This window comes from Loxodonta africana, chromosome 1, assembly GCF_030014295.1.
Source record: "Loxodonta africana isolate mLoxAfr1 chromosome 1, mLoxAfr1.hap2, whole genome shotgun sequence".
NCBI classification, from domain to species: domain Eukaryota; kingdom Metazoa; phylum Chordata; class Mammalia; order Proboscidea; family Elephantidae; genus Loxodonta; species Loxodonta africana.
The window spans coordinates 111,321,193-111,338,376 of NC_087342.1; the positions used below are offsets into that span (position 1 = coordinate 111,321,193).

At 41.2% G+C, this 17,184-nt stretch overlaps 1 protein-coding gene across 1 annotated transcript in view; it reads right to left on the reverse strand.

The window, feature by feature from the left end:
• The window catches only part of PTCHD4 (patched domain containing 4), a 222,859-nt gene extending 209,829 nt beyond the window's left edge, over positions 1-13,030 (reverse strand). The window contains exon 1 of the mRNA XM_003404445.4: positions 12,605-13,030. Within this exon, the coding sequence (XP_003404493.1) occupies positions 12,605-13,030 (426 nt within the window). The remainder of the gene's footprint in view (positions 1-12,604) is intronic.
• Between the last annotated feature and the right edge of the window lie 4,154 nt (positions 13,031-17,184).

The window sequence follows — 17,184 nt, forward strand, 5'->3', positions numbered from 1 at the left end:
GCAGATATGATCTCTGCCCTTAAAAGATTTATAATTTTTAAGGAAAATAAGGCAGGTTCTAAATAGCATATACGCTTATTAGTGTTGTTGCACAAGTGTTAAGGCTACACTTCATCTTTGTTTTAATTCAGCGTTTCATACATGGAAAGGATGACCTGTCCTGTTCAGGGCTTCAGGCTTTGCCTGTAAATTTTCGCCAATAAGTACCTGTCAACTATTTCCACTAATTGTATTGTTCTCTTCTGTACATATCTAGTTTTCATCTTCTTATGATTAAAATATACAACAAAGGACACTTCTGCTAAGTGGAATCTTTATCCAGTGTAGTCTCTTGGATAGTTCCTTTCATTTTATCACCCAATTTACATTTCTAGCAAGCAAATACTTGGAATTTTTGAGACAATAAATATAACTTGGGTTTTCTATGGCCTTGGTATACAAATGAGGTCATAGAAAGAGAAATTTCAATTTTAATTGCTTGCATTGCACTTGAATAAGATGGGAACTCTGGCCCCTGCAAGTTTTCACTCATGTATTTCTGGAAGTTCTTCGCATAATCTTTAACTAGTTCTCAACTAAACCTTTCATAGTTTTCCTCTCCAGCCCCTTGGCTGATGACCACTACTCAGAGAGCACTTGGGGTCAATATGCCTTTCTGTTGCTACTGCTGCAAGTTAGAATGGCTGCTGGTGGCCCTGTGACAGTGTGAAGTCTGTACCGAGGTCTCCAAATGTGATTCTGTGAATTCCCATGGAGTTAGGGGTGCTAGATAAAATACAGGACACCCAGTTTAATTTGAATTTCATATAAGCAAAGAATGCAGTATTGGAGACATAAATGAACTACAAATTTTTTTTTGTTGTTTGTTTATCTGAAATTAAAAGATTGAGGGAGTCAAAGATTTCATTTCACTTGGATCCACAATCAATACCCATGGAAGCAGCAGTCAAGAAATCAAAAGACGCGTTGCATTAGCCAAATTGGCTGCAGAAGACCTCTTTGTCAAGTGTTGGAATGCAAAGATGTCACCTCCAGGACTAAGGTGCACCTGACCCAAGATACGGTGTTTTCAATCGCCTCATATACATATAAAAGCTGGACAACGAATAAGGAAGACCAAAGAAGAATTGATGCCTTTGAATTGTGGTGTTGGCAAAGAATATTGAATACACCATGGACTGCCAAAAGAATGAACAAATCTCTCTTAGAAGTACAACCAGAATATTCTTTAGAAGCAAGAATAGTGTGACTATGTCTCACATACTTGGGACATCTTATCAGGAGGGATCAGTCACTGGAGGAGGATATCATGCTTGGTAAAGTAGAGGGTCAGCAAAAAAGAGGAAGACCCTCAATGAGATGGATTGACACAGTGGCTGTAACAACGGGCACAAACATAGCAACAATTGTGAGGATGGCGCAGGACTGGGCAGTGTTTCGTTCTGTGGTAGATAGGGTCACTGTGAGCCAGAATCGACTTGACGGCACCTAACAAACAACAGCAAATCTGGCAACCCTGCATGTGCCCAAGCCACGTTAAGCTCCTTGCAACCTCTTCTGAGCTGAAGCCACAGGGGTGCTGTGTACAGGTGGGAAAAGTTTCTTTTCTCCCTCTTCGTGTTGCTTAGTCTCCTGAGCCCACAGCAGTGTTGCTTGTGTCTTGTGTATCTCAGTTCACTAATGGAAACATCTTTCAATATCTTTCTGTGGCAGTCTCTCTTTAGGGCTCAGGCACAATCTTAGGGACTCAGACCAGGATGGAATTCTTTCCCTGTTTCCTTGTCACTTCTCCCAACGGTTTGTCGCACAGGCTTCCTCTTTGTTGGCTAGCTCCTCTCAGGCAAATCAATTTATGCAAAGAAGGCCACAGGCGCCATTCATTCATTACATAAATATTTTAGCTGAGAATGGTTACAAATCTATACTGCAAAGTAGAACTATTACTTCCAGTGTAAATGGGAGTGTTTTCTATTTTTGGAAGTACTTAAGTAATTTCCATGGAAAAAGTGGGGCTCCAGCTTTTAAGAGATGTGTGTGATTTTGACAAGGTGAAAGAAATTCCAAGTGAAGGGAAGAGTATGAATGAAGGTAAGAAAACAGGAAAGTTCAGGATGTGTTTGCTTTGGTTTAGTTGCAGCGTATGATTTTCTACTGCTTCCAACTACAAGGGAAGGCAGGGGCCTGGATAAGGGAAGGTCTCAATGGCAACGGTCAGGAGTTTGTAACTTCTTCTCTGGCATTGGGCAGCTACTGCAAGATTTGATTAGGGGAAAATATAACCAAGTGCTGCATATGATTCTGCTACATAGGCTAGGTGGCAATTTTGAGAAATTATAGTGAGAGAGATTAGATTATCAAATAAATAAAATAGGTCTTAAGAGGCAACGAAGGCCCAAAGTAGAGGTCATGAGAACAAAAAGGAAAAGACATTTGAAAAGGGGAATTGGTCCTCAACCCTGGTAATCCATTACAATCTCCAAAGGAGCTCTTAAAAAATCTCAATGCCTAGTCCACTCCCAGACCAATTAAATCAGAATCGCTGGAGATGGGGCACATGTATCAGTATTTTTAAAGCTCCCCTAGAGAATCCTACACTCAGCAGAGATTGAGTACTTTTTTTTTTTTTTTTTACTGTAGAACAGGAACCCTAGTGGCTCAGTGGTGAAGAGCTCGGCTGCTAACTAAAAGGTCGGCAGTTTGAATCTAACAGCCCCTCCTTGGAAATCCTATGGGGCAATTCTACTCTGTTCTATAGGGTCACTGTGAGTCGGAATTGACTTGATGGCAAGGGTACTGTAGAGCAGTGGTTCTCACACATATACAAGAATGAGAATCACCTGGAGAGTGTGCTAAGCTCCACTCTCAGAGTTTCTGATTTAGTAGATTTTTGGCCCACCACTTCTCTGCCAGTTTGTTATACTGCAGTGGCTTGTGTGTTGCTATGATGCTGGAAGCTATGCTACCAATATTCCAAAAACCAGCAGGGTCAGACCATCAGTTGCTCATATGCAAGTTCAAGTTGAAGCTGAAGAAAATTAAAACAAGTCCATGAAAACAAAAATACCTCAAGTATTAAAAAAAAAAAAAAATCAAACTCTTGCCATCAAGTCAATTTCCTATTGATAATGACCCTAAAGGACAGAAAAAACTGCCCCACAGGGTTTCCAAGGAGTAGCTGGTAGATTTGAACTGCCGACATTTTGGTTAGCAGCTGAGCTCTTAACCACTGCATCACCAGGGCTTCACCTTGAGTATATCCCACTTGCTTTAAGAGGCCATCTCAAGAATAGATTTGATGCACTGAACACTAATGACAGGAGACGAGATGCATTGTGAGATGACATCAAGGATATCGTGCACAAAAAAAGAAAAAGGTCATTAAGAAGACAAGAAAGAAAAGACGAAAATGGATGTCAGAAGAGACTCTGAAACTTGCTCTTGAAGGTAGAGTAGCTAAAAAGAATGGAGGAAATCATGAAGTAAAAGAGCCAAACAGAAGATTTCAAAGGGCTGGTTGAGAAGACAAAGTATTATAATGACATGTGCAAAGAGGTAGAGTTAGAAAGCCAAAGGGAAGAACACACTCAGCATTTCTCAAGCTGAAAAAACTGAAGAAAAAATTCAAGCCTTGAGTTGTAATTATGAGGGATTCTGTGGGCAAAATATTGAATGATGCAGGAAGCATCAAAAGAAGATGAAAGAAATACATACAGTCACTGTACCAAAAAGAACTAGTCGACATTCAACCAGTTCAGGAGGTAGTATATGATCATGAAATGATGGTATTAAAGGAAGAAGTCCAAACAGTACTGAAGGCATTGGTGAAAAACAAGGCTCCATAATTGGAGGAATACCAATTGAGATATTTGAACAAATGGATGCAGTGCTGGAAGTGCCCACTCATTTATGCCAAGAAATTTGGAAGACAGCTACCTGGCCAGCCAATTGGAAGAGATCCATATTTATGCCTATTCCCAAGAAAACTGATCTACCTGAATGCAGAAATTATTGAACAATATAATTAATGTCACAAGTAAGTATAACTTTGCTGCAGATCATTCAAAAGCAGTTGCAGCAGTACATTTACAGGGAACTGTCATACGTTCAAGCCAGATTCAGAAGAGGACAAGGAATGAAGGACGTCATTGCTGATGTCAGATGGATCTTGGCTGAAAGCAGAGAATACCAGAAACATATTTACCTGTGTTTTCTTGACTATGCAAAGGCATTCAGCTGTGTGAATTGTAACAAATTATGGATAATATTGCAAAGAAAGGGAATTCCAGCACACCTAATTGTGCTCATGTGGAACCTGTACATAGACCAAGAGGCAGTTGTTCGGACAGAACTAGGGAATACTGCATGGTTTAAAATCAGGACAGGCATCAGGGTTGTATCCTTTCACCATACTTGTTCAATCTGTATGTTGAGCAAATAATCTGAGAAGCTGGACTATATGAAGCAGAACGAAGCATCAGGATTGGAGGAAGACTCATTAATAGCCTGTGACATGCAGATGACACAACCTTGCTTGCTGAAAGGGAGGAGTACTTGAAGCACTTACTGAAGAAGATCAAAGACCACAGCCTCCCGTACGGATTACACTTCAACATAAAGAAAACAAAAATGCTCACAACTGGACCAATAAGCGGAAAATACTGAAGTTGTCAAAGATTTAATTTTACTTGGATCCACAATCAATGCCCATGGAATCAGCAGTCAAGAAATCAAATAACATATTGCATTGGACAAATGTGCTACAAAAGACTTCTTTAAAGTGTTAAAAAGCAAAGATGTCACCTTGAGGACTAAGGTGCTCCTGACCCAAGCCGTGATATTTTCATCTGCTTTATATGCATGCAAGAGCTGGACAATGAAAAAGGAACACCAAAGAAGAATTGATGCCTTTGAATTACGGTTTCGGCAAAGAATATTGAATATACCATGGACTGCCAGAAGAATGAACAAATCTGCCTTGGAAGAAGTACAGCTAGAACGCTCCTTAGAAGTGCGGATGGCAAGACTTTGTCTCATGTACTTTGGGCATGTTATCAGGGGGGACCAGTTCCTGGAGAAGGACATCATACATGGTAAGGTAGAGGATCAGCAAAAAAAAGAAGACCCTCAGTGAGATGGATTGACACAGTGGCCGCAACAATGGGCTCAAACATAGCAATGATTAGGAGGTTGGTGCAGGACTGGGTGGAGTTTAGTTCTGTTGTACAAAGGGTAGCTACGAATCAGAACCAACTTGACAGCACCTAACAACGAGAACCACTCAGATTATGGCTCATGGACCGGGAGCATCAGTATCACCCGGGAGCTTTTTAGAAATGCAGACTATGAACCTACCCCAAACCCACTTAATCAAAATATGCATTTGTAACAAGATCCCCAATTGACCATTAAAGTTTGAAAAGCACTGTTTCATGTATTATGAATTCATTTAATCCTCTTAATTCCATGAGGTAAACCAAAACCAAACCCATTGACTCATAGCGACCCTACAGGACAGAAAGAACTGCCCCACAAGGTTTTCAAGGAGTACCTGGTGGATTCGAACTGCTGACCTTGTGGTTAGTGGCCATAGCATTTAACCACTACGTCACGTTTCCATTCCATGAGGTAGGAGATTTTATTAGGTAAATGAGTTACAAAGAGGATAAAAAATCTGCTCAAATTCATAGAGCTAATAGGGGCACAATCAAGCTACAAACCTAGTCGATTTGTATTGATAGACTATGGTCTAAATTATGCTACAGTTACTCTCAAATTCTTAACATGGTCCTCACCACTGTCACTCTTTAACCTCCATCCACAAAGTCTGTCAATGCATCTAAAGTACCATGTCCTCCCTCTCATATTCTTGTCTCTACCTGAATTGTTCTCATGCCCATCTAGCCCACCTGTGTGTGTTTACTCCTTTTCAGCCTTCTGATTCAGGACTTTCAACTGGTTCATTCTGGTTTGAAACCTTGCTGAGAATTTGCATTTCTAATAAGCGAGCAGGAAGTTATACATGAGAATCTCCTGGGGATCTTGTTAAAATGTAGATTCTGATTCAGCATATCTGAGATGGAAATGCAAATTGTCAGTAAGGAACTTATTAGAAATGCAAATTCTCAACAGGGGTTCAAACTGGAGCTAACTGGCTCAAAGCCCCATTCTGATCTCAACTTTCCTTAGGAAAGTTGCTAACACTCCGAATCTTGGTACTCTCAGAGTACCATGTATTTTATCCATCACCACCTGTAATTATTAATTTATCTGTGTGATTTTGGTCTATTTTACTGGACTCAAGCTCCTGGAGGGCAAAGACCACATCTGTTTTGCTCCTTAGTGACTCTCCAGTGCCATCCACAGTGTTTGTCCCATAGTAGTCACTTCTGATAATTACCTGAATGAATGCATACATGAATAGCTTTTGAATTAAAGGTATATCTTACCCTCATCAGAATGACCTGCAGTGACAACCAGAAGTGAACATTCTCTCCCTCCAAATAATTAAGTCACCTGGTTAGGTGAGAGAATGGACTTGAATGTCCAAAGGGACGAGTAAACCTTGAGGGGGAATGCTATACATCCAGCCAAGCCTCGATCTACCATGACCACCTGGAGTTGCCTGCAGGACCTATCCTAGCTGTGAGAATGTGTTACACACATTTCTTGCTTTCCAGAACACAGAGCCTGTTCTCTATCTTCAGGACTTTAACACAGCAGAGAAAAATGAAAGTGGCCCAGGTGAGACCTCTCCATGTTGGGAGGTTAGCTCCAGAGAGGAAACATTGGCTGTTCCAACCCAATTTCTGTAGCTAAACAGAGTCCGTTCCTTTTGAGTGCTAGTCATCAAGTACCATTCAGAGGTCCTGAATTTCGCTCAGTAACAGAGAATGAGCCCTGATTTCAGTGAGCGGTTCTGCCACAATAATTCTGTCTGAGGAAAGCATGGATTGCAGAGACACTTTTAAAATACACTCCGCTGTAATTCTGTGTTTCATTTTCCTCAAATACTCTTGCTCCTGGAGTATATGGTTCCTATACCTTGTGTTCTCACATAATATCACAAAATTGGGTCTACCAAAAAGAACCAAACCCATTCCCAGTGCACAGAGAACCTATAATTGTGTCTAACTACGGTTTAATGTTGCTACTATTGTGAAATGACTGCTGGGGCATTTGAGAAAAAATGCTGCTGATTTTTTTTTTTCCTCAAAGAAATGTTTAGATTTAATTTCAACATTTTTAGAAATACCGAATGACAGTAATCACCTTTAAGCTTAACCAGGTGATAAGCCCAAGTACAGATGATAGGGATGAGGGTTTTTCAATGTAAAACAGTGGCCTGATAATTCTCTGGGCACTTCTCCCATGTCTCCATCACGTGCCTCAATGAGATGGCTAAGGGCTCAATTGCTCTACTTATGTTGTTTTTCGTTTGGATCAACACTTGGTATGTCAAGTTCAAGTCATGACTTAAGCATACTAGGTCAATCTTCAATCTTAGACCTGAGCTTTATAAACTACAGTGTGTATAAGAATCACCTTGGGATCTTGATAAAATGCAGATTCCTACAGTGGGGCTGGGGATCTTTAATTTCTAACAAGCTCCCAGATACTACTACTGATGCTGCTGGTCCACACATAACACTTTGAGGCGCAAGTTCTTAGAAAACAAAATGAAATTAATTTTGTTGCTTGCAATACAACTTGGCATGCTTCTGAAGCACTGTCTAAATAGCTCTGCGTGCCAGGGCTGTTACAAATGTAAACTTGTCCACCAGCACACTGGCAGAAACAATCCAGGGACATGAGTCACTCCTATGATTTCACCCTGGGGAGAAAGCCTGGGCGATTTGTTTGACTAAGTTAGGGAAGAAGTACACCTGCTGTCCACTTTAGACCTATCTGGGGCAAATCGAGAAGCTTGGGATTTCCAGATTTCTTCTTTAAAAATGTTTTTATTGAACATGTGTGGAAATGTCTAAATGTGTCTGGAATCGGTCTCAGCATATGCTGATTGATACTAAAACTGAATTAAAAGTAACATGACTCAATCACAGTGTAATAGCTAATTGGTTAAAACATAAAATACTCACTAAACGCAGTATCATTTGAAACACAAAATACGATAAATTATTTCAGTAATACTAATTTTTTAAAGTAGGAACATTTTTTAAAAAGAAAAAGCTGTGTTACAGTTAATTAGGGCTTATGATGGCAAGAAAGGCAAAGTGGCTTTTTGGGGGAGGTGGCTTCAGGTCCCTACTTTACTTCCAGCATGTTGTATGTGTCTCTTTTTACTTTCCCACCCCACCGCAAGCTTTGGTGTCCTTAGTCCACTGAAAAAAGTACCATCGGATCAGATGAGGGTAAGGAAATGGGAAGAAGAGTATAGACAACCATTTCTGTTCCTTTTTTTTTTTTAACCCTCCCTTAAGCCTTAAGTTCCAGAAATGGAAAGAAGTGTAAATAAGCCGTGTATAAAGCCCCTAGCATCACTTAGGATAAACTGAATGTTTATATATGGTAGCAATTTTTTCCTCTATTGAGAGACAGAATAAGAAATGTAATCTTAAATCAAAATGTCAGAGAAGATCCTGACATGTATGTCTGAAGAGGTTTGAGAATAAATTAGGGAAAGAAATTCATAGAATAACTTTTCTTGGAACTTCCAATAATGTTGGCCTAACTCTCCATGTTGACTTAAATTGTCCTTCCATTGAGATTGAAAACAAATAATTAATGACAACATCTTCCATGCCTGAGATGATAAAACGTACCCGAAGAAACATTATCCTTTGTTGAGAAACATGAAATATGCTCCTATTTTTAAATATGGTACTGTAAGTACATACTGTCTTCACTTAAACATCTGTTCAGAGGTGTGGTTATTAATGGAATTTACCACAAGACCTGGCTGCAGGGGAGATAAATCTGCGTCATTCCTTCCTTACTGTTTGCCAAGGTGTTGGGACAGAGAATACCTTTAAAATAAAATTCCAAAGAATTCCAAAAGTAATGATTATTTTGTGATATTGCAGAACAAATGTCAAAGTCAATCAATAAACTAATCGGCAAATATGTATTGTAAATATATATACTATTTAGTCAGCACTGAACAAAGTTGAGATGGGAAAAGTGAATAGTGCAGAAGGAGTATAAGACATGGCCTTGGTGCCTGATCAGAGGTATGATAATATAAAGATTATAATCAAGGACAAGATTGTAGCATTCAGGTTATACAGGCATAGGCATAGGGGTTTCAGATTTTAGCATTGTTTCTACACAGCTTTTGAAAATGTATATATGTTTCATTTCTTCCGTAGTATTCTAAGCCAACGCTGCTTTTTTCATACTACCTTTATTTAAGCGTCTGTTTGGAATTTCATACAAGACAACTTTCTGTGTCCCTTCTTGTCGGATAATCATGTTGTCAAGATAATCATGTTGATCAGAAGTTCTAAACCTTTCTGTGCTCAGGACTACTTGGGTGTCTTAACGATATTTGGGAGATACCCTCTCGATTGTCAAAACTAAGGTTTTTGACTGTTCCTGTCTGCCAATCAGCATTTATACAACTTCAGATTATCTCCAAGCACTGATCTATTGCTTCTTTCATATCAAATGATTGCCAATTTCTGTTCATATTATTTAGTCACTGCTACTTATTCTGCATTTTTCTTCAAAGGATTCCCTGCCCACCGATGACACCTTCCAGTGCTAAAATTTTCCATATTGGCCAGAGTTGGAAGGAGTGGTGACCCAACATTAATACAGGAAAACAAAATTAGAGAGTAAAGAAAATGTATGTATAAAATTTCTCATTGAATACCATACACCAAGAGTTCTAAAACTGTAGCATTTAACAGCAACACAGGGACCACATTTTGAGAACCACTGATGCACATGAATTCAAACCATTTTCAGATAACACTTAATCAAAATGAAAAGCCATCACGCTTTTGCTCTGTGTCAGGGAACACTTAACCCGGAACGATCTAGAGACGTTTTGATAGGTTTCGAGGCATCACGTTCCCCTGAAACTGTATTTTATATTATATGAGCATGTGCAAGATTACGTCCGGATGCGTGAAAGGATTCATTGCTTTCAAAAGATTTCCAGGGGGTTCATTTACCCAAGCACAGCTTAAGGACCCCCCAGTGATGCCAAGCAGAAAGGGTTAAGCCAACACCCTTGAGGAGACACTGATATAAGAACATAGCAGAATAGGGAACTTTACAGTTTAGAGCCATGTGTAAGCCTATTACGACTACCTCGATATTTGTAATCAATTACTCTATGTTTTTGTGCTTATCCACTGACCAAGATGTATATCAACCAACCAATCAGTCAAGTTGAGAAGGAGCACCTATTATAGGCCTAACACGGTGTTGACTCTCCAAAGAGTGCAGAGGCCCTGCTCAAATGAACGTCTGGGAGAAGACACTGACATCTAATACTTGTAAACCCCCTGAGAATAAGAACTGTATCTGTCTTGACCAAAACTCTGTCTCTAGTGCCTAGAAGAGCACCTGATAAATGGTAGAACCACTCATTAAATGAGTGAATCAAATACCTCCAGATATTTGTATTGTAAATATCATAATGACATTGCCAGATGAGCAAAATGTCCCCAGTGGTTGATTGGACAAGGCTCTTAAACTTGGAGAGTACTGCTGAATGAAGGAAATAGGGGCTCCAACTAACAATGCATATTAATAACATGCAAACTTGACTAAGAGAAAAACCTGAAATTTAAATATGACAGAGTTTAAAATTTTTCTTTATATCTGATGTTTCATCATAGGAAAAAGAACTCATTAAAAGACTGTAGGCTAGGAAGATCACCTCTCCACCAAGTAACCTTTCTTTAGCAAGCAGTAATGTTGAAAAAAAAAAAAATTTTTTTTTTTCTAATGTTGATGGCAAAGGATTCAGCAAAGGAAAAGCATTCCAGCCCAACCACACAGATCCATCATCCTCCCTTGAATAAGTGTGAGGCAGGCAAGCCCTTACCTAGATTTAAAGCCAATGAATCATCTGCCCAATTTCCCTAAACCTCAAGGGGCTGTTCAACTTTGTAAATCTGAAACCCTTGTTAGCCTCTGGATTCATTTAAACAAGGACAACGTTTAAAAGGAGGCACTTAGAAGGTTTCTTAAGGAATCTCTAGTTTCTAATTGCATTAGATCTTCTTTCAATTCAGGAAAAAAAAGAAGGCTTTTTCTCTCTAAAATCCTGAGAAAGTTTTTTAAAATTATGCATAGATGCTGACGATATCGAATAAATAAATAGAAATAGTAGTGATTTCCTATATTAGGTCATCTATGTATTTGAAACTGAGGTTCCTCCATCTCCCACCTCTGCATGGAAGCTCACACACCCCCTCACACACATTAGAAGAAAGGAAATTCCTTCTTCTGGGGAAACACCTGTCTTGAGAGTTCTTAGCTGGGCAGTTTCTGAGCGTGCCTAGGGCCGAGCATACAAATGGTGCAGTGACTCTCTTAGAAGTCACATTTGTCCCTGAAACTTCAGTCACCTGGAGGCTGCATGCCTCATTGCCTGCAGCAGCTCAATCCTGACAGTGTGAAATGAATTTAGAAATCTCATTTGAGCAACAGAGTTTGGATTGAGAGCCTCAACAGCACAATGTATTTAATGCTGAAATAATTTTTCTTTGTTATTTTTGCTGACTGTGGATTTTTTTTTTTCTTCTTGTCTTTTGCTATTGGGCTGTTAGGATAACCCTGCTTTAGTTTGGAGTCTTTAAGGGACAAGGAAGACAACAGACTCTGCAGACTAGTGCATCAGTTAGGTGCACAATCATTATTTTTACACATAGAAATTTCCTGCTTCTTTTGCTATGCAAACACATACACACTTAATTCCTGGAATCCCTACTACATTCATAAGCCACTGCGTGCAGACAGACAGACACACACACACACACACAGAAGCCACAGAAGCACAAACTCTCTACATATCAAAATCAAGCCAGGCTGAAGATGTGAATAGGCGGATATGGCACCAGGTGGATGTGTAATCAGTAATAAGAAATACATAGAGCCCCATAATGAAAAGAAATCCCCCGAATTGTTCAGAATTCCCCCTCCCCCTTCCATTCACTGATTTATTAACCCTGAACAAAGATGTAATTGCAGGGTCTCAGAAATAACTTTTTTTTTTTCATTTTTTTCTCCATTTTTTGATGTTTGTTTTGTTCCACTTTGAATATCTAGTTGTACCATTCATTGCCTGTTTTCTTCACTCAGTTGCCCATCTTTCCCGCCTCCCCCCCGCCCAGAAATGAAAGAAGCATTAGCTTCTGAGTCTTAAGGATGAGACCTCTGCATTTTCTTTGCTTGTTTAGGGCAAGAAATGAAGTGCTGCCTCTTTAATTGGCAGAAGCATGCAGGAGGAGCATACCTTTAATTTAGTGTTGGGATACCTCACTTGCACCCTGGCTGTTGTCTTATTGGAGACGGCAGCCTGCCTGAGATCCTCTAGCACTGAAACAATATCATCCAGCACGCATTTCTTATCCTGATTTCTCAACACACACAGATGGGAAAAAGTATAATTATAGCCCTTGTGGTTCACCTTCATCTCCAGCACGGCTCGGTGGGTCTGCAGGATCCCCTCAGCCTGGAGCAAAATATTGTCCCCGGGTGGGGAGAGGAGGATCACCCTGCCATACCTCCCAGGGGTGTGTAAGTCCGAATAGAGCTGGCTTTTGGACTGGTCCAGGGGGAAAAGGCTGCTGGCCAGGCTGCGCTCGATCTTGGCCAGGCTGTGGCTGGGAGCGACCAGGCGCTCCAGGTCGCTTTCGGGCTGGAAGCGGTTGAGCGCGCTGAGGCCGAAGGTGATGGTCAGGACTGCGGGCACGGTGAGGAAAAAGACCGGGTGCCGGCTCACACACAAGCCCAGCCTGTGGCAGAACGACTGGAGCCCTCTGCGAAGCACCTGCCGCAGCATCCTCCACCAAGTCCAGCTTACAGGCGCTCCCGGCCGTCTTAAAAAGCACATGTGACATGTGTAAGCGCCGGGCTATCCCGGTCTCCCCCATCCCGCCCCTCCGGGCCAGCCCCCCTACCCCCCACCGCTGCCTCTCCACCCCTCCGTGTTCACCCCCCAACCACTCCGCCTGGTCTTTCCCCGGCCCCACCTCCATGCGCTCCTACTACTCTTTCAAACACTGCAGCAAGTTGCAGCAAGGCGGGCAAATATTGACAGCGCGCGTGGGGGCGGGCGGCGGGCGCTGCGGGGGCGCCGCGGGGCCCACCCCTTCCCCGGCCTCCCCGCGCCCTCGCCGCCGCCCGCGCCCCCTCTCACCGCGTGAACAGCGTCCCCTCGGCTCAGCCCTTCATCTCGCTGCTGCAGTCCCCCGGCCTCCCTCGCTGGAGGTGGTTCCGTGCCGAGCGTCCCACAGATGTGCCTTTCCTCTCCGTCCTGACCGGGTTCGGTGCCTAACTGGAACCATGTGCCTCGGTGTTGTAAGAAGCAGACAAGTGCCCCGTGAGGGGGGAGGGGAGGGAGGCGAGGGGAGGGGCGGGAGCGGCGGCCGGGGGGAAACTAAGCTTTTCTTTTTTTTAAGGCGCTGACAGTTATTTTTAGAGTTTTGTTTTCCCTCTTCCCTCCCTGGTGGAGTAAATGGAAGAGGAAATGGGTGAAGGTGCTGCTGGGTCCATTGGAGCAGGGGCAATTAGAGTCCAAGAAGGGGGGTGAGGCACGGAGGGAGGGAGGTCCAGGGCTCCGGGAGGCAGCCCTCTTGCCCCTCCAGCTTCCCTGTGCCCTCGAATTCTGCTTTTCGGCGGAAGAAAAGGAGCAGAGAGGATGATGCTGCGTTTTTAACATGCCACAAGGCATGCAAGAGATTTCCTTGCAACATCTTCCACGCTGTCAGTCCACAGACTAGTTTGCTGCAGCCCAGGGCTGTCAGAGACCCCGTGTATCTGTGGCGCGCTGGTGTCTCCGGATCCTTTCCTTGCTTGAGTGATTGGAAAGGAGGTATTTGCCAATAGCAGTCGCCTGTGGCTTGAGAGGTGTGTATGAGTGTGTGGAAAGTGAAGATCCACAGGCAATATGTAGTTTCTCATAAAATATTACATTCACTTTCTGCACTCTTGAGGTTTGAGGACTGTTTCTAGCCATCTGGTGTAGTCATCTGAGTTAAACCAGACTGCGAGGTGATCCTTTGTTTTAGTAGAATTCCAGAAACAAACACTTCTGAACATCCATCAGGTAGTTTTTCCTGATGGAAGACGGATAGGTGGGTAGGAGAAAACACACTGGAGTCACTTGATGTGAAAAACCGGTGTCGCCTTTACCACATAGGGGGAAAAAAAAAACTACCACCAAACAATAGGTGCTCAAAATGTAAGGGTGAGGAACTCTCAGCGCCTAGACCAGATCAACTTCATCAACTTTAATATTAATAAGCATGTGTGTGTGTTATTTTTGACCTATTAGTACTTTTCACAAGTTTGTGTTCTGGGAAGACTATGAAAAAAAAAATCCTGAAGACAAACTCAAAAGTCTGATTGTGAACTGGAGATTTGCTTTCCAAAGTTTCTCTTCTTTTTAGAATGACTTCATAGAGATTGACTTTCAAGAGATGATTCATGCACACCTTCTTAATAACAGTGAAATGACCCATCTTCAGTAACCCATTGCCATTGAGTCAATTCTCATAGTCAATTCGGACTCATAGCGACCCTATAGGACAGAGTAGAACTGCCCCGTAGAGCTTCCAAGGAGCGCCCCATAGGGTTTCTAAGGAGCGGCTGGTGGATTTGAACAGTTGACCTTTTGGCTAGCAGCCTGAGCTCTTTACCACAGAGCCACTAGGCCTCCATTAGAGCCAAATGATAAGTGATGGGAAATTATATATTTTTATAATATATAAAACTCAAACCCATTGCCTTCATTGATTCTGGCTCATAGTGACCCTGTAGGAAAGAACAGAATTGCCCCCACAGGGTTTATGAGGCTGTATTTACAGAAGCAGACTGCTACATCTTTTTCCCACAGAGTGGCTGATGGGTTTGAACCACTGATCTTTAGGTTAGTAGCCAAGCGCTTAACCACTACACCACCAGCACTCCTTACAGCAAAGTGGAAATACATCTATCATCCATTTTCTACACCTTCTTTATTATATTATGTATTATCGATCATATCCTCTACATAAAATTTCCTAGGAAATAGCCCTTTTTGCAGATTATAGAATAATAGACTTTTAGAAATGGAGATTGTTAAGCAAATTATGTAGTCAATTTTATAGATAAAATGGAACTGTAGAGATTAAGTGACTCAGAGTTATTTGTACCAGTGTCTCAGTTTTTTGTTTCTTGACCCATTGAGTTTTCCCTGGCAGCATGGATCAGGCCCACCTTCTATTCTCACAAATAAAAATATGTATCAGAATTGTCTTCTCTTTTTGCACTCTCCTCACTCCCCATACATCCTACCTCGATAAGTTCAACGGAATTAGGGAAGAATAAAAATGCCAATAGATAATTTAATAAATAATATATAATCTATCTCTAAGAGGAGTCCTTGTGGCACAGTGGTTAAGAACTCGGCTGCTAACCAAAAGGTCAGCAGTTTGAATCCACCAGCTGCCCTTAGGGAACCCTAAGGGGCAGTTCTGCTCTGTCCTGTAGGGTCCCTATGAGGCAGAATCACTCAATGGCAACGGGTTTTTGGGGTTTGGTTATATCGCTAAGATGAACTACTCTGATATGAATACAAACCATGTTATAAAATTATAATGGCATAGAAATTTATTCACTAAATGTTAAGTGAAAAATTATAGTATGCAACCACTTTTAAAAATAAAAATCTACACACAGAAAAAGGTGAAGTCTGCATTAAAATGTTTACTGCTAGGTGATGAGATTATGGGCGATAGTAAAAAGAAACTTCTTATTTTAGAACACTTTTACACTATGGAAAAGCAGTGAAGATACCACAGGGAGTTCTTATATACCCCACGCCCAGTTTCTCCTATCTTGACATTAGTATGGTACATTGGTTACATTAATGCACCAATACTGACACATTAATTAGTAATAATTAATTAGTATTAATTAGTAATAATGTGTCAGTTTCGGTGCATTTCCTTAGTTTTTACCTAATGTCCTTTTTCTATTCCAGGATCCCATTTAGGATACATTACATTTAGTCATGTTTTCTTAGGCTCCTCTTAATGGTGATGGTTTCTCAGATTTTCCTTTTTTTTTTTTGTTTTTTGTTGACCTTGAGAGTATCAGGGAGTACCGGTCAGGTGTCATTAGGATGTTCCTCAATGGGCATCTGCCTAACGTTTTTCTTATGATTAGACTGGGGCTAGAGGTTTTTGGGAGGAAGGCCACAGAGGTAAAGTGCTATTTTTATCATATCATATCAAGGGTACATGCTATCAACATGACTTATCACTGTTGATGTTGACTTTGATCACCTGGTGAAGTAATGTTTGTCCGGTTTTCCACTGTAAAGACACTCTTTTTCTCCCACCTTCTATACTGTACTCTTTGGAAGGAAGTCACTATGCACAGTCTGTACTATAGAAGTTAGGAGTTCTGTTTTACCTCTTTCCTCCCTGGTGGAATAGCTGCATAAATTATTTGGAATTTTTATGCATGAAAGATTTGTCTATTCTCCCTATTTATTTTTTATTCAATCATTTATTTATATCACTTTGAATTCATGAATATTTATTGTATACTTTGGGTTCAGATTGTTCCACCCTTGGCCCTTGGGAGTTCTTTCAGCTGATACTTGTGTCCCCTTGACATGCTCCATTATTGTATGTGTGTGTGTGTGTGTGTGTCTAATTCCTTATTTTTCCTTTCTGGCCCTACATGATGGCCCAGAATTATCTTGTGTATTTTCTTCCTCTGTCCTAGAATCAGTCATTTCTCTAAGGAGCATGTTTTTTTTTTTTTAATTGGAGATTGGTATTAGGAACCAAGATTTGGGTGCTATGGCTATTTGTTGCTACTGGGGTGTTGTTGCTTCTAGGCTGTCTCGGCTGAAAGAACAAGGAAATATATGTGTGCATACTGATTCATGTATATCTCATATTTATAACTAGTTCTTTATGTAACCATCTGATATATATTAAGCTGATGTGGCCACCTCTGTTAGCACATGAAGAACTCCAGCTTCCTCCCCTT